Source organism: Gorilla gorilla, chromosome 12 (assembly GCF_029281585.2).
Source record: "Gorilla gorilla gorilla isolate KB3781 chromosome 12, NHGRI_mGorGor1-v2.1_pri, whole genome shotgun sequence".
Classification (NCBI taxonomy): domain Eukaryota; kingdom Metazoa; phylum Chordata; class Mammalia; order Primates; family Hominidae; genus Gorilla; species Gorilla gorilla.
The window spans coordinates 128,741,755-128,766,274 of NC_073236.2; the positions used below are offsets into that span (position 1 = coordinate 128,741,755).

At 49.8% G+C, this 24,520-nt stretch overlaps 1 protein-coding gene across 3 annotated transcripts; it reads right to left on the reverse strand.

The window, feature by feature from the left end:
- Nucleotides 1-857: 857 nt before the first annotated feature.
- Nucleotides 858-24,103, reverse strand: SLC66A3 (solute carrier family 66 member 3). 3 transcript variants are annotated; one of them, XM_019021409.4, is made up of 7 exons: nucleotides 23,807-24,103; nucleotides 18,946-19,028; nucleotides 18,805-18,874; nucleotides 15,248-15,305; nucleotides 7,360-7,480; nucleotides 4,393-4,434; nucleotides 858-1,976 (listed from the first exon to the last, which is right to left on the reverse strand). In XM_019021409.4, exons 1-7 carry the CDS (start codon nucleotides 23,947-23,949, stop codon nucleotides 1,885-1,887), a joined length of 609 nt encoding a protein of 202 aa, XP_018876954.3. In that variant the 5' UTR covers nucleotides 23,950-24,103; the 3' UTR covers nucleotides 858-1,884. The 3 variants fall into 3 exon arrangements, with proteins under 3 accessions (XP_018876954.3, XP_018876955.3, XP_063552134.1); XM_019021410.4 differs by lacking the exon at nucleotides 4,393-4,434; XM_063696064.1 differs by lacking the exon at nucleotides 7,360-7,480 and having other exon boundaries at nucleotides 1,870-1,976.
- Nucleotides 24,104-24,520: the final 417 nt, after the last annotated feature.

Below are 24,520 nucleotides of genomic sequence, written 5' to 3' on the forward strand. Positions count from 1 at the left end.
TCTATAAGATGGGTATAAACAGTGGGATGAGGATAGAAAATAAGTCTTAGAACTAAGGCTGTAGACTTGTGATTCTTCTGCCCTATGATTTAATTCATGGAGAAATACCAAATTTCAACCAGGAGCCTGTCTCTGATTTGATTTGGGTGTTTTAAGACGCACACAAATAATAGAACAAACTCATTTGAATTGGTGAGGATAGGGAAAAGAGGCAGGATGTCTGTTTTGTCAGGAAATAGTGTGCTGAATGATTGATAGGTGATTTTCTAGAAATGATTGATAGGTGATTTTCTAGAAAGTGTTTCTCTGGCAATCAGTGGAACCTTTTCTAGGGCACTTATTTGCTATGTGCTCTTGGGCAGGTTATTCACTCTGAGCCTCAGTGTTTTCATCTGTAAAATGGAGATATAGATTGTGTCTACTTTACAGGATCACTGCCAGATTAAGTATGATGTGTGTAGAATGTCTGAGATGGCTCGAGTGTTTGTTGCCTTACAAAGGGGGAAAAAACAGAGACCCTGTCACCTAAGTATGCTCTTAAAGGAGTTGCTTTAAGCAGTGATAAAGTACTAACGTTATCTAAATAAAACATTTGTTGGACTAAAAATCATATAATTTGTATTGATGCTGATGGTCAGATTATAACTGCAAATGAAAAAAGATTAACTTGCATGTTTAAAAATATGACATCTGTAATTTTAACTACAGAATGAATAATTTTGTCTTTAGATGATACCATGTTTCTCTTCCTGTTGGTCCCAAGCAGTAGTTCTAAAAGGATTAACCAGCTTATTTAAAAACTATACCTTACATAAAATAGTCATATTAATGATTGACAGTTTTAAGACTCAGCAGAATTCAAAATATGAAAATTTATTTTGCATAGGAAACAATAATCTCTGGTAAACATCATTACTGCATATAACAAAACAATGCCTTCAATTAAAGGGGGAAAGTGAGTTTTTAAACATTAGGGTTAATTTAGAAGAAAATACAGTATATAATAATCTCAACATCATGTTTAGGGTAAAAATGCTATAATGTGAAAAAAATCCCTAAGAACTGGACAGAACCTACCTAACAACGCCGTTTACCGTGTATGTTTTCAATAGACAAAACATATTTTGTACCAAATTCCAACAGTGGTAATTCTATAGTTGTGGCCCTTTAAAAAATGGCAGCATTGTACTTGAATCAGAAAGCTTACTGGGATTTCCTCATCGAAAGTAGAGATTGCAGCTAATCCTAGTACCTTTTGTTTGTTAGTAATTACTTAAGGCACAGTGCAAAGTTGAAGGACTGTTTTGGTACAAACTCAAGCCAGCTACATGTATGCTTGCCTTGGTATCCTTGCTAGAGCACATGCAGGTATAATACTGTATTATATACAACAAGGCCACCCTGTTGTATCTGTGTTACAATTAAACATCAGTCCCAGAAAGTGAACCCTAGTCATTTATTATAGGTGCCCACCTCTGACTTGGAACAAAATGCCACTCCATGTTCATTTTTGTCCTGGAGAGGATTTATTTCCTAAAAGATTCTGAAAGCCAACAAATCGATGTAGTTCTTCATAGAGAACTTAAGAGTAAGGGTCAAAATGGCCTCAAAATGGGCTTCTTGGATGACTTCCAACAGTGACTGGCCTTCTCAACACTGCAGATGTCTGAGCGCTACCATAACCTAACGAAGTGAGGAAGGAGGAGGCAAATTGGTATTTTTAAACAAGAATTTAAGTGGCTCTTTCAAGTCTAAAAAAGCCTTTGGCTTCAAAGATTATAAACTGATTTACTAAATTTATAAAAGACCTTAATTTAGCAAAGAGCTTCTTTTTCCTTTGGTTCAGTTACTCAAAATCCACTGTGTGAAGGAATAATGTATCCATCATTCAGCCTTTATAGCGGTCTTCCGGTAGCGAAGTACTGTCACTGTTACCCATATATTTAAAGCCAGCATGATCACAAAACGTAGAAGAACTGAAATAAAAAAAAAAAAGTGTATTAAAAACCGTCTTTACAATACAGAGCAAAACCACCTCCTGCTCAAAGTGTAAGCCTAAATAAAGCTTCACCCCCAACCTCCGAAATGAACAATTTTGGTTCCAGTTATTTCTGGGGAAATGATCTCCCTATCATAATGACAATTTTTGGCCCCTTGGCCCAACTTCATAAATAATAATTTATCATCTTACGTGCTCAATTGATAGTAATGTGGCTCTGGCTAAGAAGGGTTATAACTTTTTTTTTTTTTTTTTTGGAGACAGTCTTGCCCTGTCACCCAGGCTGGGGTTCAGTGGCCTGTCTTGGCTCACTGCAACCTCCACCTTCTGGATTCAAGTGATTCTCCCGCCTCAGCCCCCCAGGCACCTGGGATGACAGGTGCCCACCACCACGCCTGGCTATTTTTTGTATTTTTAGTAGAGACAGGGTTTCACCATGTTGCCCAGGCTGGTCTCAAACTCCTGACCTCAAGTAATCTGCCCACCTTGGCCTCCCAAAGTGCTGGGATTACAGGCGTGAGCCACTGTGCCCAGCCTAAGAAGGGTTATAACTTTTAAAAATCCCTTTACTCATCTGAAGTCCTGAGAGTGCTGCTGTCTCAGAACGTTCCATGTTAAGCAAGGGTGGTTTAACATACTCTGTTAAGATCATCCTGAAAAACTGGCCCACACGACAAAGCATATTTTATATTCAAGTAACCATGAAAATGTGTCTCTTTGTGGAAAAATAAATAAATAAATATATATAACTTTAACAGTGACTTAACTTCTACTTTAAGGTACGGATACACTCCTGATAAATAGGTTTAATGAGATTTAAGATATCTTTGTGTTTGAAAAACACATGTAAGATTTTAACTGAACTGTTTTTAAAAAGTTATTCCCAGGCCGGGCGCGGTGGCACACGCCTGTAATCCTAGCACTTTGGGAGGCTGAGGTGGGCGGATCACCTGAGGTCAGGAGTTTGAGACCAGCCTGGCCAACATGGTGAAACCCCATCTCTACTAAAAATACAAAAATTAGTTGGGCATAGTAGCGCATGCCTGTAATCCCAGCTACTCTGGAGGCTGAGGCAGGAGAATTGCTTGAACCCGGGAGGCAGAGGTTGCAGTGAGCCAAGATCACACCACTGCACTCCAGCCTGGGCGACAGAGTGAGAATCCATCTCAAAACAAAACAACAACAAAAAAGTTATTCCCGGATATACTGATCACTTTCAAGAACAGCTGTCATAGATAAGAAATAAATCACAATTAGAACAATCTTGATCTTTTAATTTCTAATGTATAGGTTTTGTTGTTTACTTGTGGTTTGACTCTCTTTTCCATGCTGAGAATTCAAGTCCTGTGGAAAGACCCAAGCCTGTCTTCCTTCCCATTTCCCACTTGATCAAAGTTTATGCTTTGACCAGAACAATTTTAGTCCTATCATCAGAGCTGACAAAAAGTATTCGAGCAAAGGTATAACCTCCAGGAAGAGACTAACAAACATATCTCTGTTCTGAAGCACTATTTCTCAAATAATAATTAGCTCATTTAAAAGGTCTACATGCTGGGGACATTTTCTGATCTTCACAGGTGACACCATCTATTCTAATCATTTTCCAAAGATGTATAATATATGCTTGATTTGGGAGTTGAAAACAGCCTAAGGAATTACTACATTCTTTTGTGGTTAACCATAGTATTTCCTCCTCCATGACAGCTTTTTCTTTTAAAGAAACAGAACAAAAACATAGTCCATTGGTGACACCACTTCCCAGCTTCAAAGCCTCCAGAGCCTTCCTACTGTTTTGTAGGCAGTTCTTGTAGGCCCTGGATACTTGGGCCACTGCCAGTCTCGCGTCCTTCCTCTCCTGAAACTCACCCGCTTGTCACTGTCCCCCTGCTCTCCGCACTCTAGCCCTTTGTCCTTCGCTCATGACCTTCACAATGCTGCTCCTTGTTAAGAGTCTGGCCTCCGCCCACATCCTTTCCTCTGGCTAAACCTCTACTCATCCTTACGATCACTCTTCTTCAAATTAATCTGCCCAACTCCTGCAAACTAGGCCAGGTTCTCCTTAGATGCTCATCCTGCCCTACTCTTCCAAACTATGTCCCATTAGAATTCAATAGGGAATTGTGTGATTACCTCATGTCCAATTCCACTGCTTAAGTGGAAGTTCCATGGAGATAGGAATCTATTGTCTTGTGCATAGTCTATCCCCTGTACTATAAGGAGAGGCTTAACAATAAAAATGGTGACCAATAAGACTAGGAATACATTGTTGCCATCTTCTAAATCTATAATCCAATAGAGCGAAGTCCATCCATTAAACCCTAAGACAGTTTACAAATGAAGGAGACACAAATAGCACAAAACTCAAAAAGGAAGTGAGAAGATATTTTGCTTACTTGTAAAATCATTGGTGGTCATTAAGGTTGTGATTATTCTTGCTGTAAAAGAAAACTTGCAGCAATAAGTAACTTGCCTCTCAGACATTTTGGGGCTTAGCTAATAATGTCTTTCCCTTTTAATATCCCAATATATATTAACCATTATTTTTAAATTATTTTTATTCTTTTTTTAACAACATATATTAACTATTCTTGACAGAGTTTGGTAGTACAGAAAACCAAATAGTGCTGTATTTCATAATTACATAAAAACTAGCCATGCCGGATCACCTGAGGTCAGGAGTTCGGGACCAGCCTGGCCAACATGGCAAAACCCTGTCTCTACTGAAAATACAAAAATTAGCCAGGTGTAGTGGCAGGCGCCTGTAATCCCAGCTACTCAGGAGGCTGAGGCAAGATAATCACTTGAACCTGGGAGGCAAAGGGTGCAGTGAGCTGAGATTGCGCCAATTGACTCCAGCCTGGGTGACAGAGCCAGACTCCGTCTCAAAAAAAAAAAAAAAAAACAAAAAAACAAAAAACAGCCATGCATCCTAGCCCAATGGCCCAATGGTTTTGAAACTGCTCGTGAGGGAAGGTACCTAGGAGGTACTCGAGCGCTGCCTGCGGAAGGCCGGAGAGACTGAGCTCCCTTCCACTGTCTCTGTGCTAACCTGCAACCCCCAACCCTCCAAAAGCAACTCTCACTTACAAATTGAGCATCTGGGTAGTTTTATTTAAAGAAAGGCTCCCACTAATTAAAAACAATGTTTTGGCCAGGCACAGTGGCTCACGCCTGTAATCCCAGCATTTCGGGAGGCTGAGGCGGGTGGATCATGAGGTCAGAAGTTCGAGACCAGCCTGACCAACATGGTGAAACCCCATCTCTACTAAAAACACAAAAATTAGCTGGGTGTGGTGGCGGGCACCTGTAATAATCCCAGCTACTTGGGAGGCTGAGGCAGGAGAATCGCTTGAAACCGGAAGGCTGAGGTTGCAGTGAGCCGAGATCATGCCACTACACTCCAGCCTAAGCGAAAGAGCGAAACTCTGTCTCAAAAAACAAACAATAAATGTTTTCGAATCACTGATTTCTATCCTTGCATTTTATAGATAAACAGACTGAGGCCCAGAAAAGGGGAAGATTTTTCCAAGGGTCTAACTAGAACTATTTTGTTTAGTTTATTTGTGTGCCATAGCCCTTTACTTAGTAAACATTTAGGAAATTGGAGTAACAGTTTAAACCGACACACAAGAGCAGGGAGTGGCGTGACTTGGGAGTTAGAGAAGACCACTGCCTGCAGCTCAAGGCATGCCTTTCCTAGCCCAAAACCAGCCTGTCAAAACTCTCTGCTAACACATTCTGCATTTAGCACATATTGACATAGAAGTTTTTTGGTCTACCTTCCAACTAAACTGCAAGCCCCTGAAGGGCAGAGGCCAAATCCTATAAAATGTTTTGTTGACACATTTGATAAACCAAGACTTTACACACAGACACCACATAAATAGTTGTTGATTAAATCATCATTTAAATAAAAGAATTCAATCATATAAGTAGACAGAAGACTTCAGTTAGGAAGGCGGCCAACAAAGGACTCTCAAACAAACTTTTTAAAAGGCTGTTAATAACCACACATCTGACAAGGGTTAATGACCAGAATATGTAAGAAACTCAAATGACCCAATTAAAAAATGGGCAAACCATGTGAACAGACATTTCTCCAAAGAAAACATACAGGGCCAAGTGCAGTGGCTCACACCTGTAATCCCAATACTTTGGGAGGCTGAGGTGAGATGAACACTTGAGCCTGCCAGTAGTTTGAGACCAGCCTTGGCAACATAGTGAGACCCCTCTCTACAAAAAATTGGCTGGGCGTGGTGGCTCACGCCTGTAATCCTAGCACTTTGGGAGGCCAAGGCGGGTGGATCACTTGAGGACAGGAGTTCAAAACCAGCCTGGCCAACATGGTGAAAACCCGTCTCTACTAAAAATACAAAAATTAGCCAGGCATGGTGGTGTGTGCCTGTAATCCCAGCTACTCAGGAAGCTGAGGCAGGAGAATCGCTTGAACCTTGGAGGCAGAGGTTGCAGTGAGCCGAGATTGCACCACTGCACTCCAGCCTGGGCGACAGAGCGAGACTCTGTCTCAAAATAATAATAATAATAATACTAATTAAAAATTAGCCAGGTGTGGTGGTGTGTGCTCGTACTCCCAGCTACTTGGAAACCCGCAGTGAGTGAAGATCATATCACTGCACTCCAGCCTGTGAGAGAGAGCGAGACCCTGTCAAAGGAAAAAAGAAAGTCTTGATTTTAAGACATAATTAAGACAAGTAACTTGTTGAATATAAAGACCAGCAACCATGGATGGAGACATTAGCCCTTTAAGATGCAGAAGAACCGTGATGAAGTCTACTTAAAATATCTAAAACTAGTAAATCCAACTAATGTGATAGCTCTGAATTATAAAAATGTTTCTACCTACATATACCATATATGTATTTTAGGTAGTTTTTGTAAGAATCCAAATGAACAGTGAAAATTCTAAAGTTGAGACCAAACAATGCGGCTGCCGAAAATCTCCATCACTACACATTTTATTGATTCTCAAAAGCCACTGTATGATTTTCATATTTTAAAACCTGTTATATTCAAATTCTTAAGATAAATTAGTACATTCAATATAATCAACCTCTTTATCCTTTCAAAGAAGACAGAGCTAATTAATATCAGGCCAGATTTTTAGAGAAAAATAGGCTTTCACTTTTTTTTTCTTGGCAACTTGGATCTTACAGAAAATGGAGAGCAGTTTGCATTAAATCTTTGTAAACATGGATACACTTAGGAGGTTCTAGCTGAGTAGCCATTTGTAAAGTAGTAAAGCGCCAGGGACCACGTTACTTCAACACCAACTTAACACCCTACTAGGTAGACACTTGGTGCTACCAAAGGCCTCCCCACCATGTGAGTCCGGTTCTTACTTGCACAGGTATAGGAAGAGAGGCTCCAAGTCAGCGCACTCACAGTTCCCGAGTCTCTCGTCTTCCACAGACACTGGAGCTGTGCAAACTTACTGGCCGCGCTGATGAAAGTACATAGATTCTGTTTGCAGATAAAATGTGAGAAAGTCACGAGTTGATTTGTTAAAAAAGCAAAAGAGGCCGGGTGCGGTGGCTCACACCTGTAATTCCAGCACTTTGGGAGGCCGAGGCAGGCAGATCACGAGGTCAGGAGATTGAGACCATCCTGGCTAACACGGTGAAACACCGTCTCTACTAAAAATACAAAAAATTAGCTGGGCGTGGTGGTGGGCGCCTGTAGTCCCAGCTACTCGGGAGGCTGAGGCAGGAGAATGGCATGAACCCGGGAGGCGAAGCTTGCAGTGAGTTGAGATCGTGCCACTGCACTCCAGCCTGGGCGACAGAGTGAGACTCCCGTCTCAAAAAAAAAGCAAAAGAGCACGAGATACTCAAAGCATTTTTGAAGCCAAATTTTCAAGTCAAAATAATAATGGAATTGTACAAAGTTGAAACCTAAGTTTAGTGAAAAATAATGCAATAGTGAGACATTTATTTATTTATTTATGACAGTCTCACTCTGTCACCCAGGCTGGAGTGTCAAAATAATAATGGATTTGTACAAAGTTGAAACCTAAGTTTGGTGAAAAAGAATGGAATAGTGAGACATTTATTTAGTTAGTTAAGACAGAGTCTCACTCTGTTGCCCAGACTGGAGTGCAGTGGCACAATCTTGGCTCACTGCAACCTCCACCTCCCAGGTTCAAGCAATTCTCCTGTCTCAGCCTCTCAAGTAGCTGGGAGTACAGGCACATGCCACCACACCTGGCTAATGTTTGTATTTTTAGTAGAGACAGGGTTTCGCCATGTTGGCCAGGCTGGTCTCAAATTCCTGACCTCAGGTGATCTGCCTGCCTTGGCCTCCCAAAATGTTGGGATTACAGGTGTGAGCCACCACGCCCAGACTAAGACATTTATTTATAACTCACAGATTCCACCGTGCAGTGGGTAACTAATGGCCAGAGCTAGTTTGAAGTTGGGAATGAGAAAGAATCAATGCTTGGCCACAGAGGTTCATCTATCTACACCTCCAGTGAGAAGTAAGTACTGAGGGGCCAGGCGCGGTGGCTCAGGCCTGTAATCCCAGCACTTTGGGAGGCTGAGGCGGACGAATCACAAGGTCAGGAGTTTGAGACCAGCCTGGCCAACATGGTGAAACCCCGTCTCTACTAAAAATACAAAAAAATTAGCTGGGTGTAGTGGCGGGTGCCTGTAATCCCAGCTACTAGGAAGGCTGAGGCAGGAGAATCGCTTGAACTTGGGAGGCGGAAGTTGCAGTGAGCTGAGATCATATCACTGCACTCCAGCCCTGGCAACAGAGTGCAATTCCGTCTCAAAAAAAAAAAAAAAGTACTGAGATATTGTGTTTTAGAGCTTGGGGAAAACTATGCTGTTCTGAACTGACAAACAAAAACTCCAGCAGCAAGCCGCGGCGCCTCAGCCCTGAATTTCTGGCTATTCTGATAGTCCGTGTGGTGGTGCTTTCAGGCCTCTGCTATACAGTGAGGTAAGAGATCCTCACAAATCAGCCTGCTGCTCTGCACAGCATCCTCAACGCTCACCACCACCAGCCCTGCCAGCATCAGCCTCTTCAGCGGCTGAACTCCAGTCTCTGGGTTGAGTGTAGACCGAAGGGAGACAAGGTGACACCCGGGAGACCAGTTAGGCTAGTGCAGTCACCTGGGTTTGTACGAGGGCAGTAGAAACAGACGAGGTGAGAAGTGTTCAGGTTCCGGATATATTTCAAAGGCAAAGCCAACAGGATTTGCTGAGGGAGTGGTAATGGGATGTGGCAAAAAGAGAAATCTGGCTGGGCACAGTGGCTCACGCCGTAATCCCACTACTTTGGGAGGCCGAGGCGGGCAGATCACGAGGTCAAGAGATCGAGACCGTCCTGGTCAACATGATGAAACCCCACCTCTACTAAAAACACAAAAATTAGCTGGGTGTGGTGGCACGTGCCTGTAGTCCCAGCTACTCGGGAGGCTGAGGCAGGAGAATCACTTGAACCCAGGAGGTGGAGGTTGCAGTGAGCCGAGATCATGCTACTGCATTCCAGCCTGGCGACAGAGCAAGACTCTGTCTCAAAAAAAAAAAAAGAGAGAAATCCAGTGTGATTCCAATCTCCAGTGTTTCTGGCCTTTGCAGTGGAAGAACGGAGTTCCCATTAATTGAGACACGTTAAGATGAAGGTGGGAGAGGGGCAGGGTGGGAGATCAGAAACCCAGTTCTGGACACGCGAGGTTGGAGAGGCTCAGTCGTCAGGCAAGGGTAGCCAGTGGTTGGCTGTGCGGTGTGTGCTGGAGCCCTGGGAACACTGAAGTCAGGGAGCTGAGGAGGAACCAGCAAGGACACAGAAAGGATCAAGCGGAAGGGACACTGGGGAGCAAGGCTTCCTGGAAGCCCGGTGGGCAAAGTGATTCAAGAAGGAGTCCTGATCGATGGTGTCAAAAGCTACCGATATGAATGAAGAAGAGGAATGAGAACTGGCCACAGGCTCTGGCGCGAATGAAAGCCGCTGGCCTTGACAAGAGCAGCTTGTTTACCTTCTGTCTCCCCTGGAGAAGGAAAGCTCGGGTCTGTTTCCTGCTGGGTCCCCAGGACCTGTGACAGTGCTGGCACCTGGCCGGAACTCAACAAATCCTTGCTGAGGGAATAAATCCTTAATAATAATGCAGTTTGGCAAACGTGATGATAAAGGTGCACCCAGGATGACTTGGGAGGAGAGAAGGTGTCACTTGGACAAGGAAGAATTATGGAGAAGGGAGGCCGGGTGCAGTGGCTCAAGCCTGTAATCCCAGCACTTCGGGAGGCCAAGGCAGGAGGATCACTTGAGGCCAGGAGTTCGAGACCAGCCTGACCAACATGGTGAAACCCCATCTCTACAAAAAATACAAAAATTAGCCAGGCGTGGTGGCGTGTGCCTGTGGTCCCAGCTACTCAGGAGGCTCAGGCACAAGAATCATTTGAACCCAGAAGGCAGAGGTTGCAGTGAGCCGAGATCACACCACTGCACTCTAGCCTGAACAACAGGGTCAGACTCTGTCTCACAAGAAAAAAAAAAAGGAATTATGGAAAAGGGAACTGCAGGGAGTGCTCTTGGGCAGAGGAGTTGACCAAGAACCTGTGGTCAGGCCTGTGGCAGGACTAAAGTCACCCTGAGACCTGGGTGCAGATGCTCGGAGGATGGCTGACCCCAGGCAGGGAGACCTGTGAGGAGAGGGGCTCTTGTGCAATCAGGAGACCTGGACAGAGCAGAGGAGGGAGGACTGCAAGGGAGGGCTCGCACCAGAGAACCAGCCAGAACACAGGCTCGGCGGGGTGGCGAGGAGTCAGTGCGGAATGGGAAGAGCTGGGGAAGCTGGCTTTGTTCACACACATCAGGGTCCCAGACCACATTACAACACACTCGTGTTAAACACAAGCTTGCCTGCTAGATATTCTACCAGATTCATCTTTCAGGAGCAAAGCCATTTTTACAGTCCTAAAGTAGTGTTGGTTTGGGCCCCAACCAAGCCCTGGAATGTCTTATCACATTAATTCAATTGGAGACTATGAAGTTTTTCTGTAAAACAGTCTAACCTAGGAACAGGATTGGAAAGAAGGGATGCTTAGCTGTTATGGAGATCTTTTTTTTTTTTTTTTTTCAGACAGAGTCTTGCTCTGTCACCCAGGCTGGAGTGCAGTGGCGCAATCTTGGCTCACTGCAACCTCTGCCTCCCGGGTTCACGCCATTCTCCTGCCTCACCCTCCTGAGTAGCTGGGACTACAGGTGCCCGCCACCACACCCGGCTAATTTTTTAAATATATTTTTAGTAGAGACGAGGTTTCAACGTGTTAGCCAGGATGGTCTTGATCTCCTGACCTTGTGATCCGCCCGCCTCGGCCTCCCAGAGTGCTGGGATTACAGGCGTGAGCCACTGCACCCGGCCTTGCAGATCATTTTTAAGTACTTTAATCATTTTCTTGTGAATAAACTATGAGTATATGAATTATCAATTTAACCATGAAAGCACTGTTTAGGACTTCTGGGGGAACGATCTCGGGTACCTGCATTTGAAAGCCAAAAAATGGAACATTCTACAGTGGAGGTTTCCACTGATTCAAGCAGCACCCGCTCCTCTCCAGGATTCTGGGGTTTTGCTACCATGTGTGAGCTCTGAAGGCCCTGCTCGTTCTCCTGCACTGGGGCTCCACAACCCTCAGATCTGGGCCACCTTGTGCCCTGGACCCTGGTACCTCAGAGCAGGTGCGTGAGGAACACTCATTGAGTCAGTGAAGGAGGGCTATGGGCAGACACAGCACGGAGCCTGGTGTTCAGCCCTTGCATGATAAAGGAAAGAATCAAAATTATATTCCATGAAATGTTATATCATCAATGTATAGTTAGAATAGATGACTACTGCTAAGGGCACAGAAGAAACACCTAAAAGCTGTTGTTGCCCTTGACCCCTGAACTTGATTCTTTTGTTTCGTTTTGTTTTTGAAATGGAATCTCGCTCTGTTGCCCAGGCTGGAGTGCAATGGCTTGATCTTGGCTCACTGCAACCTCCGCCTCCCAGGTTCAAGTGATTCTCCTGCCTCAGCCTCCCGAGTAGCTGGGATTACAGGCATGCGCCACCACACCCAGATAATTTTTGTATTTTTAGTAGAGACAGGGTTTCGCCATTTTGACCAGGCTGGTCTCGAACTGCTGACCTCAGGTGATCTGCACGCCTCGGCCTCCCAAAGCTCTGGGATAACAGGCATGAGCCACCACATCCCGCCATTCTTGACAAGCCTGTATCTCAACACTGCTAGAAGGATGTTTCCTCAGGGGTGAAGGCTCACAGCTGCTGTATGGGGGCTAATAGAACTAGAACCACCCCAACTCATCAGTAGTAAGACCTACTGAGAACATAGAGATGGCTCATTTACAGGGTTGTGAGAGTTGGCAAACAAAAATACAGACATCTAGTTAAATTTAAATTTCGGAACAACAACAAATAATGTTTTAGGACAAGTATGTCCCATGTAATATTTTGTTTGTTTTTTGAGATGCAGTCTCGCTCTGTCACCCAGGCTGGAGTGCAGTGGCGTGATCCTGGCTCACTGCAAGCTCCACCTCCGGGGTTGAAGCGATTCTCCTGACTCAGTCTCCCAAGTAGCTGGGATTACAGGCGCCCGCCACCATGCCTGGCTAATTTTTGTATTTTCTTTTAGTAGAGAACAGGGTTTCGCCTGTTGGCCAGGCTGGCCTCCAACTCCTGACCTCAGGTCATCCGCCTGCCTCGGCCTCCCAAGGTGCTCAGATTACAGACGTGAGCCACCCCACCTGGACCCATGCAGTATTTTGGACATACACGTACTGAAAAAGTGTTCCTTGTTAATATGGCAACCCTACTTATTTGCTCTCCCAAGTCACAGGGTTGAAATGTAACAGAAATGTAACCGAGAATCTAGTCTACTTTCCAGACAAGATGTTGGGGGAAAGGGGAAAGAAATTCATGAGTCTGCGTGTGGCAGGCAGTGCCCTGTGACCACCAGTTAGTTCTCCTCCTTCTTTTCTCGTTGGGTAGAAACGTTCACTTCTGTCACCTTGGAGAGGTCTGTGGTCAAACACATCCTGAACCACCCTCAGGAGCCCTTGGAAATTTTCGGCCCTGAGCCAAGTATGAAAAAAAGTCAGCCCCTCTCCAGGACAAGGCCAACATGCCATTATGAACCTAAGAAGAAGCTAGTTAACTGATGCTCAATTCTTCATTCTAAAACTGCTAGTGGCCAGCTGCCGTGGCTCAAACCTGTAATCCCAGCACTTTGGGAGGCCGAGGCGTGTGGATCACCTGAGGTCAGGAGTTCAAGACCAGCCCGGCCAACACAGCGAAACCCTGTCTCTACTAAAAATACAAAAATTAGCTGGGGATCCCTCTCCCTTTCCCTCTCTTTCCACGGTCTCCCTTTGATGCCGAGCCGAAGCTGGACTATACTGCCGCCATCTCGGCTCACTGCAACCTCCCTGCCTGATTCTCCTGCCTCAGCCTGCCGAGTGCCTGGGATTGCAGGCGTGCGCCGCCACGCCTGACTGGTTTTCGTATTTTTTTGGTGGAGACGGGGTTTCGCTGTGTTGGCCAGGCTGGTCTCCAGCTCCTAACCGCGAGTGATCTGCCAGCCTCGGCCTCCCGAGGTGCCGGGATTGCAGATGGAGTCTCGTTCACCCAGTGCTCAATGTTGCCCAGGCTGGAGTGCAGTGGCGTGATCTCGGCTCGCTACAACCTCCACCTCCCAGCCGCCTGCCTTGGCCTCCCAAAGTGCCGAGATTGCAGCCTCTGCCCGGCCGCCACCCCGTCTGGGAAGTAAGGAGCGTCTCTGCCTGGCCGCCCATCATCTGGGATGTGAGGAGCCCCTCTGCCCGGCCGCCCAGTCTGGGAAGTGAGGAGCGCCTCTTCCCGGCTGCCATCCCGTCTAGGAAGTGAGGAGCGTCTCTGCCCAGTAGCCCATCGTCTGAGATGTGGGGAGCGCCTCTGCCCCGCCGCCCCGTCTGGGATGTGAGGAGCGCCTCTGCCCGCCCGCGACCCCGTCTGGGAAGTGAGGAACGTCTCTGCCCGGCCGCCCAGTCTGAGAAGTGAGGAGCCCCTCCGCCCGGCAGCTGCCCCTCTGAGAAGTGAGGAGCCCCTCCGCCCGGCAGCCGCCCCGTCTGAGAAGTGAGGAGCTCCTCCGCCCGGCAGCCGCCCCGTCTGAGAAGTGAGGAGCCCCTCCGCCCGGCAGCCACCCCGTCCGGGAGATGGGGGGCAGCCCCTGCCCGGCCAGCCGCCCTGTCCGGGAGGGAGGTGGGGGGGAGCCCCCGCCCGGCCAGCCGCCCCGTCTGGGAGGGAGGTGGGGGGCGCCTCCGCCCGGCCGCTGCCCCGTCCGGGAGGTGGGGGGGGGGCGCCTCTGCCCGGCCACCCCTTCTGGGAAGTGAGGAGCCCCTCTGCCCAGCCGCCACCCCGTCTGGGAGGTGTACCCAACAGCTCATTGAGAACGGGCCATGATGACGATGGCGGTTTTGTCAAATAGAAAAGGGGGAAATGTGGGGAAAAGATAGAGAAATCAGATTGTTGCTGTGTCTGTGTAGAAAGAAGTAGACATGGGAGACTCCATTTTGTTCTGTACTAAGAAAAATTCTTCTGCCTTGGGATGCTGTTAATCTATAACCTTACCCCCAACCCCGTGCTCTCTGAAACATGTGCTGTGTCCACTCAGGGTTAAATGGATTAAGGGCGGTGCAAGATGTGCTTTGTTAAACAGATGCTTGAAGGCAGCATGCTCCTTAAGAGTCATCACCACTCCCTAATCTCAAGTACCCAGGGAAACAAACACTGCGGAAGGCCGCAGGGTCCTCTGCCTAGGAAAACCAGAGACCTTTGTTCACTTTTTTATCTGCTGACCTTCCCTCCACTATTGTCCTGTGACCCTGCCAAATCCCCCTCTGCGAGAAACACCCAAGAATGACAATAAATACTAAAAAAAAAAAAAAAAAGAAAACAAAAATGAATCAATAAAAAAAAAAAAAATTAGCTGGGTGTGGTGGCACATGCCTGTAATCCCAGCTACTCGAGAGGTTGAGGCAGGAGAATCCCTTGAACCCAGGAGGTGGAGGTTGTGGTGAGCCGAGATTGCGCCACTGTACTCCAGCCTGGGCAACAAGAGTGAAACTCCATCTCAAAAAAAAAAAAAAAAAAAAAATATATATATATATATATATATAAATAATATCTATCAAGTTCTCTCCAAGATAGCTTATTCCTCCTACTTTCTTTTCAAGCATAATACTTACCATGGCCAGGTCTACGATCCACTTCTGCAGGGCAAGGACGAACCAAGAGGACACCAATCTTACCAAGTGCTAAGGGACACAGCAGTGGGTCACCCACATCCATGCTACCCTCCCATCTCACATATACAAACCAAGACCACAGAGAGCGGCACGCGGAAGCCAGGTGGGTGGGAGAGGAGGACATGCTACCTGAACCTGCCGGATTTGGAAGGGACGAAAAGGGTCGCAAGTGAACACCTGCTCGGAATTCAAAAGAACGAAAACAGGTTACAGAAGAGAAATACAAAGACACCCACGCTCATGGACTGCTCCCTAGGATTGGGAACATTCCTAGTGGTTTCACTGCCCACTGAATTCTAGACCATGCAGACTTCTCTGATTTATGGTCAAAAGCTAAGCACTTAAAGGAGAAGTCCAACATTATAAAGCAGGAATGTTCTGCAAAATTGCTGTGATGTGAACTTCTGTTTACTGACTTCCACCTTTCCCACTAACTCCACTGCAAAAATGATACAGCTGGGGTGGGCAATGCTGGAAGTCAGGCATGTGCACCAAGCTCGGTGACGCCACGGGAACAGAGGCCAGCTAGGGAGCTGAACAAGCACCCAGGAGACAGCGGCCAGGGCTGGAAGGGGACGGCCAAGAGTCTCTGGAGTGCCCTTGGGCAAGTCACTTTCCATCTTTCCACCTTGATTTGCTTATCTGTAAAATGCCTACAAGCACATAGCACCGACTCAAGAGACTGCTGTTATTATAATTTCAAACATTAATTAATGAAGATATTGAAACAGACAATGCCCTGTGCTAAAAGTCAGTGGAACTAAATCCTCACAGCCTGATCAACACCAGAAGGTAGCTTGAAGCTGGCTGGATAGAATCCTGTTTTTAAAACACTAACTCAATTTTTAAATCTAATTTTTGTGACTCCTCCTCCCACCAATTCTGTTCTATCCCACCTCATTCTGTGTATTCTGAATATACATTTTATAAAATTTGACCAATAGTAGGAGCTCCTGAGATCCTACAGATGATTTATTTGTAGGGTTGCCAGATTTCACAAATAAAAGTACAGGACACCCAGTTAAATTTGAATTTCAGGTCGAAAACAAGTAATTTTTCCCAGGTAGCTGGGATGACAGGTATGAGACACCACGCGTGGCTCATCTTTTCTATTTTTGGAGCGCTAGGGAATCCCACTATGTTGCCCAGGCTAGTCTCAAACTCCGGGCCTCAAATGATCCTCTCACTTCGACCACTCAACACACTGGGATTCTAGGCATGAGCCACCGCACCTGGCCAATAATTTTCAGTAGACGTATATCCCAAGCAATATTTAAAAGTATTCATTAGGCCGGGCGCGGTGGCTCATGCCTGTAATCCCAGCACTTTGGGAGGCTGAGGCGGGTGGATCACGAGCTCAGGAGATCGAAACCATCCTGGCTAACATGGTGAAACCCCGTCTCTACTAAAAATACAAAAAATTAGCCGGGCGTGGTGGCGGGCGCCTGTAGTCCCAGCTACTCGGGAGGCTGAGGCAGGAGAATGGCGTGAACCCGGGAGGCAGAGCTTGCAGTGAGCCAAGATGGCGCCACTGCACTCCAGCCTGGGCAACAGAGTGTGACTCCGTCTCAAAAATAAAATAAAATAAAATAAAAATAAAAGTATTCATTAATATGGTAACCCTATTCTTTCGCTCTCCGTAAGTCACAACCAATGGGAGATTATAAGCATCTTGCTGATACTACAGACTCGCCATCAGCATCCAGCTATGTGGTATCTCCCAGTGCCACCAGCACCCAAATTTTCTAATCTGCAGCCTCACTATCTTCACAAAGCTGTTGCATTTTATTTCAAAAGTAAATTATGTAACTCTTTTCATCTTCAAAGTACTGTTTACCAAAACCTTTAACCAGCTGGGACTGACCGTGAAGTGTTGAGGTGCAGTACAGCTGTGCGATCCCTCTTTCTGCAGACAGAAACTGAGGCAGCAGAGCTTGCCACTCGGGGAAACAGCAGAGGGTCAGGACTCAGCCAGAACCCAGCTCCCTCCATAGACACAGGCTGCAGAGCCTCGCCTCTAGTAAAACCACCACAATGGCCCTGTCATTTACTCTGCTTGACTGTGTTTCTGGTACTTCTAGCTCTTACAACAACCCTAAAACATAGGCATTATGATCCCATGTCACAGATGGGGGACGCACAGTTTATGGTGTATGCTGAAGCCACCCCTGTGGTGGCAGGGACCTGTCCTGTCTGGCTCCAGGCCAGCTGCTTCCCACCACTCCACACCCACATTCTCATGGCCTGCGCTTAGGTCACTCAGGCCACAGGCCTGGCTCTGCCCTCCTTCCTCCACTCTGAAGAAACAGCTCAAGCCATTTCACAGATGTGGCAGGACAGGCTGACAGCTAGTGCCATTCAAAACACTTTCTTGGGCCAGAAGTGGCAGCTCATGCCTGTAACCCCAGCACTTTGGAAAGCCAAGGTGGAAAGATCGCTTGAGTCCGGGAGTTCAAGACTAGTCTGGGTAACATACCAGGACCCAATCTCTAAAAAAAAATGTTTTTTAATTAGCTGGGCATAGTAGCATGCCCCTGTAGCTCCAGCTACTCAGGAGGCTGAGGCGGGAGGATTCCTTGGCCCCAGAAGTTCAAGGCTGCAGTGAGCTCTAATCCAGCCACTGCACTCCAGCCTGGGTGACGTAGTGAGACCCTGTCTCTTAAAAAAAAGGTTAAAACATCTTGTAGCTTGGGCAACATAGTGAGACCCCGTATCTACAAAAAATTTAAAAATTAACTGGGTGTGGTGGCATTCTTCAATAGTCCAAGCTACTCAGGAGGCTGAGGCAGGAGGATCACTTGATCAAGGCAATCAAGCTTGACCGAGGAGGTCAAGGCTGCACTGAGCTTTGATCCCACCACTGCAACCCAGCCCAGGCCACAGAGCGAGACCGTCTCAAAATAAAAACCAAAAATGAAACCAAAAAAAAAAAAACACTCTCCTGGCTTTTTAAGGAGTGTGACGTTCAACTAGTGAGTCTTTACAAAGAGAACTGAAATGAAGCCTCACCCTCATTCACAGGAAGTGCCACTGAGCAGGAACACGTCTCTGAGCTGAGCGGGTTCCCACTGCAAGCCTCCGGGCCAACAACTGCCGCTCAGACCTCAAGGTTTAGCCTCTAAGCTAACGCCTTGAGAGGCGCCGGATACTCTCATTATTATTGCTTCCAATCCTCGGAGGACATTATCAGGGCAGGAAGAAATGTCTCAGATGAACTAATGCAGTTGGACGATGCTGCTCTTAGCAGGGGTGGACTCTACCAATCTGCCTTCCACTCGGCCTGCTGGCACTGCCCAGGGCATGCTGGTCTCGGAGGAGCAGCAGGGGCTGTACTGAGGGCATCTCTGGTGTACATGGACAGGTTTGCATTTGGGATTTTTTTTTTTTTTTAGTTTAACCAAAAAATACACATCTGGTAAAGGAGCCTGCTTCACAATGCATACCATTCGCAAATAACACCCCCGTTCCCACTTCTGGCTCAGATTCAGAAAGGATACACAGCGATGTAAGGAGTGGCCTGCTTCACGTTCCCGTTAAAATGAAAGATACAGAGCAGGAGGATGACATCTGAAAGAGAGAGGCTCCGAGTGAGGGAGGGAGACCCGTGGCAGTCTGCCGGACAGGGAAGGGGCTGTTACCTTGCGCGATGAGGATGGGGTACTCCAGGTAGGTCAGCGGCGGATACCCATAGTAACACTGGTACCGGAGAAACACCAGGAATCTGGAGAGAGAAGGGCACATGTCCACACGGCTGCCCCAAAACACAGCTGTGGGGGCCTGGCAGGCACCAGAACACTGAGGTCAGCTTGCCGAATCCTTGCAGTGGGGGTGTGGACACGCCAGTGTCAAAGAGGAAGGTTTAGAACAAAATAGATGGAATTCAGCTGAATCATCTGTACAATTTTTGGAGCATCCAGAACTTACTGGGCACCGGGCCACAGTGCAATACCCACGATCTCTATAGAGTGCCTTGAGATGGTCGCTTACAAAGGATTTTTACAGAAGACAAATCCCTGAGCAAGAATATGAGACTGGGCCTTCTGGGCCCACGCTTCTGGCCTGCCTGCCATGTTGGGCTCCCACTGACCCCGGCAGCTGCCCCTCAGCTGCTGCACACATCTGCCCTCCACTCTGAGAAGCTGCAGAGGCGCAAGGATCCGAGGAGCCGCAGCCATCCCTGGATGCGGGGGTCTGTGGCCGTGTTTTAAGAGTTAGAACAGCACCTGGATGGTCCAGTTGCCTTCCAGAAGAGCTGCCCGGTTGAGAGGGCAGTGGGGGAAAGTGTGAAGAACCACCCTCAATTTCGCTAAGAAGATTCCGGCTGTGAGGATGCCGGAAAGGCCCCAGGGTCCCACCTTCTCAGAAGAAAAGGCAGAGCTTCCTGCCTCCCCCTCACACCCAGCCATCTCCCTTCAGGACCGGAATCTCTGTGGTCTCCTGGGGCTACCTGTTTGTCCCATCACCCAGCTTTGTGGCTCCCTCCCTCTCACCTGTGTGTTCAGACCACTCAGGTCAGGAAGAAAGGGGAACCGGAACCATGGGACTTCAACACACAGGAGGGGCCCCCCAGGGTCTCCAATCTCCTAAGCTGGGAAGGAACCCTGGAAAAGTCCGATTCACAAACAGGCTGTGCCTCCCTGGCCTGTTTCTGACAGTGCACAACTTAGCTGGGGGCGGAGTCAGAGGAGGTCACAGTGTTGCCCTGAGCACGAGGGCCTCCCGCAGGCCTGGTCCCCGAGTGTGGTCCCCCACTGTGCCCAGCAGGGTCCCCACCCCCAGCTGCCTGCAGGCCCTCCGGGTGCTTTGCAGCTGAGCCACCTCCCAGCTTCAGGGACAAGCAGTGCCTCTGCCCTGCCCTGCCGCAGGGACTCTCCTCCTGCCAGCCTCCTGAGCAGCCCCCTCTGTTCCCCTGGGAGATTGAGCCCAGGGGGGCTGGCAGAGGGGGAGGCTGCACCCCAGCCCCTCTGTGGGGCCACAGCCAGCCATTGAGTGCTGAAGAACAAAAGCTATGGGGGTCTTCACCATCGAAGTAAGCGTGTGCTGACCCCTGGGACGCAGCCGCAGTCCGCAGGCCAGGCCTGAGAACCTGGGGATGTCAGAGCCCGTTCTCACCTCCAGGGGTCATCTATGCTGGCCTCCACATCTTACAGACCACTTGGGGAAACGGAGGCCCATAGACACCAAGAACATACAAGATGAAGAGCCTGCATTTCCCGAGGCTGATCTGGATGCAGCCGTCGCTGCCCCTGCAGGTTTTGCTGTCTACTCCCTGCTTTCCCTGGGATTCAAACTCCCCCCGTCCCTGCAGCCTGGGGAGGTGGGGTGGGGGCAGTGTCTTTCCTTTAGTTTTTAATGTTTCTTTTTTTTGAGATGGAGTCTTGCTCTGTCGCCCAGGCTGGAGTGCAGTGGCGCGATCTGAGTCACTGCAACCTCCACCTCCCGGGTTCCAGCAGTTCTCCTGCTCAGCCTCCCGAGTAGCTGAGACTACAGGTGTGTGCCACTACACCTGGCTAATTTTTTTTTTTGAGGCGGAGTCTTGCTCTGTCGCCCAGGCTGGAGTGCAGTGGCACGATCTTGGCTCACTGCAAGCTCCGCCTCCTGGGTTCACGCCATTCTCCTGCCTCAGCCTCCCAAGTAGCTGGGACTACAGGCGCCTGCCACCACGCCCAGCTAATTTTTTGTATCTTTAGTAGAGACAGGGTTTCACCGTGTTAGCCACGATGGTCTTGATCTCCTGACCTCGTGATCCGCCGGCCCGGGCCTCCCAAAGTGCTGGGATTACAGGCGTGAGCCACCGCGCCCGGCCTACACTGGCTAATTTTTGTGTTTTTAGTAGAGATGGGGTTTCACCATGTTGGCAAGGCTGGTCTTGAACTCCTGACCTCAGGTTATCTGCCCGCCTCGGCCTCCCAAAGTGCTGGGATTACAGGCATGAGCCACCATGCCTGGCCCTTTAAAGTTTCTTTTAATAAGTAATCGCTATAGTGCTTATCGTAATAAAATCATGCCAGCCGGGCAGCTGACACAGCCCCATTTGTTTCCATTCCCATCTGCTCCATGCAGCCACTGGAGTTTTCTCCCTCAACACCTGCTAGAGGGTTAAACAAAACATACCCCCACCCAGGCTGGGGGACAAGTGACCTGGAGCAAGGGGTGGGCTCCAAAGGCATCCTACCCAGAGGCCAAGGCTCTACAGCCTAAGGGTCCACCGTGGGAGGGCCGCAGTCCATGGAAGGCTGCAGGCAGGGCAGGTTGGATGAATCTTGTGCTCCAGGAGGCTCCTGGCTGCAGACAGCAGGGAGGCAGAGCCCAGCAGAGCCCTGGAGGCAGGAGAAGCAGCAAGGTTGGGAACTTGCGAGGGGGAAGGCTCCAGCTACAAGGAATGCCCCTGGGTGGCAGAGGCAGGTCCCTGGGCAGAGGCTCCTGCCCTTCACACCAAGCCACACTAAAAAGGCTTTTCTGGCACTATTAAGACACACTTCATGCTCCAATTGACTCAGTGCTCTCAAAACCAGGCTCTTAGTTTGCTCAAATGGAGACCCAAAGAGGGCCCGTGCCCTCCAGGTGGCTGACTGCGACAGCCCTGGGGTTCCTTCTGCTCTAACTCCGGCTGCTGCCTGATCTGGTCAGGGGCCTGGGGCCCAGCTGGCAAGCATGGCCAGCCCCAGGTGGACCTCCCAGGCAAGGCTGGGAAGGGCATGAGGGAGGCAGGCAGGGAGACAGGAGGGCCAGGAGGATGGGTCCTGACACAGCCAAGCCCATTTTACAGAAGTCTGTGTGCCTGGCCCTGGCCCTGGCTTGGAGGCTGTAGAGCTAGTGCACCAGCCCTGACAGAGCCCCCTTTACCTGCACGTGATCAACTGCAAGACCCTTAGACAGGCCAGCAGGGATGGCAGCAAGCTGCTGCCCCACCCAACCCTTGAGCTCCCATGCCCAGGAAGATCCTTCCACTGCCAGAGGTCTAGCTTTCACTAAGGTGAGCTGGGAGAGGTGACAGCTGGCAGATCTAATAGGAGCCCTCACCTGCGTATCTCTGAGGGTTTGCATTTTTCAAGCAATGCTGCAAAAGTGGTGGAAATGCAGGCCTAGGGGCTGGTGGCAGGAGGGAATCTATAGACTCTACAGACAGCCTGGCTTCTTTTCCTTCATGGGTCCAGCTTCAGCTTCCCCAGTTCAGGGACCTAGCAAGGGGCCGAGGCCAAATCCCACTCCTGGCTTTCATGCCCTTGTCCCCTCTCCCACCTGAACAGTCACCGCAGCCACTTCCAGCCTGTGTCCTTTGCCACAACCTCGTCGCTCCAGCCTCTCTGCTCCCAGCCTGGTGGTGGCACCAACCTGAAACGCATGCTGCCCACCTCCCCTGGGTGCCTCTCAGCCCTGCCATCCAGCCTGGGACCCCCCCCCCTCCCCACCCCGCAGGGTAGAGTCACTCACAAGCCTGGAAGAGGTCACAATCCCTCCCACTGCAAGCCTTTCCCAAAAATTTCCCCTCAAAGCCCCCCATTGGATGACTGTGCCCAGGGCTGGGCTCCATAGGGCCGGCGCGGGGTCCAAAGCCTGAGTGGGACCCCTCACCCTCCCACACCTGAGGTCTCCTCTTTCTCCCCCGCACCCCTTGGCTTCTTTCCATCCTGTATCCCGCACCCCCCACCCCGCCCACCAGGAAGGCTTGTGTGGAGGACCAGGCTTCAGACCCCACTGGGTGATGGCGGGGGGGCAAAGTGGAAGGCCTGGCCTGGCCAGGGGGAAGGGGCGAGACCACTAGGTTGAGGTATGTGTTTTCCTATTGTTGGGGCTCAAAAATGATACCCCAAAAGTTTGGCGCTCTGGCATGATGAATACTTTGAATAGGAAAGCCTTAGAAGCTGCCTCAGAATCAAGGACTTAACGACCTCTCCGTCACCCCTTCCCAACTGCAGAGACTCTCCAACTCCCTTACAGATGACTAAGGAAACTTCTTTCTACAAGAAATGCAATTGTTTTAAGACCCTCTCCCAAGGAATCTCATTAAATAACCAGGAAAGATTCCCCACCAATCACCGGGAGAAGAGAAGAGATTCATACATTCTTAGTTCAACCCCTTATTTCACAGGTGAGGAAACCGAGGCCCGAGAACGAGGTTGACGGTGCGTGGTGAGTTTAGGGACAATGAATATGACAGCCTCGAGGTGCAAATGGCCTTGCTCAGGGCCAGCAGGTTTTGTCACAAGCGCACCAAGGGCTGCCTCCGCTGGGTCTGTTTTCTCATCTGTAAAATGGGCGTGCGCAGTCAATTCGTGCCACGCCGGGCTTGGTGAGAAACAATGTACGCGGGTGGCGGGTGGCCGTGGGAAGAGCACCCCGAGCCCCTAGGCTCCCTAGTTCACCCTCGGCCGCCCAGCTGCGACGCCGGCGCGCAGGGATCATCCCCGCCCTACTTCGAGCCGAGGCTCTCCCGGGCTCCCAGCGGGCAGCAGCTGCGAGGGGACAGGAGGCAGCCCCGGCCGCCCCGGGCCTTACCCTGCCAGCTCCAGAAGTAAACTCGGAAGGCTGAGGCCCCGCGCGCTGCGCGCCGCTAGCACAGCGGAGATCTGCGGCAGCTTCAGCGCGGCGCACACGCCCAGCGTGCTCCAGTTACACAGCCCCAGCAGCGCCGCCTCCATAGCGCCAAGGGAGCGGACACCGGGGCGGCCCCAGCGAGAACGGACCGCTCAGCCTCGGCGGCGCAGCTCTGCCGAAGCCTTCCGCCTTCCCGGGATCAGCCCGGGACCGCCCGGCCAGGGCCCGCCCCTCCGCGCGCCGCCAGGCCCCGGGCCCGCCTCGCTCCGCCCCTCCCCTGGACGCACCCCGCCCCCGGGCCCGCCCCGCCCGCCCGGGCCCGCCCCGCCCCCTGGCCAGCCTCATCTCGCCCCGCCCACGGGCCCGCCTCACCTCGCCCGCCCGGGCTCGCTCAGTCCTCGGACCAGCCTCATCTCGCCCCGCCCCCAGATTCGCCCCCTCCCGGTCGGCCTCACCTAGCCCAATCCCGTGGCCAACCTCGCCTCGCCCCGCCCCTCCTCGCCCCGCCCTCTGGCGAACCTCGCCTCGCCCCTCCCCTCCTAGCCCCGCCCCCGGGCGACAGTCCCACCCTGGCCTGCGGGCTCCACCAGCAGCTGCTTCGCATTTCCGCGTTCTTGCGACCGGATAGTTTAGCCGCCGCCGGGAGCCGCCCTGGAGGTCCGGCTTTTCCACGGG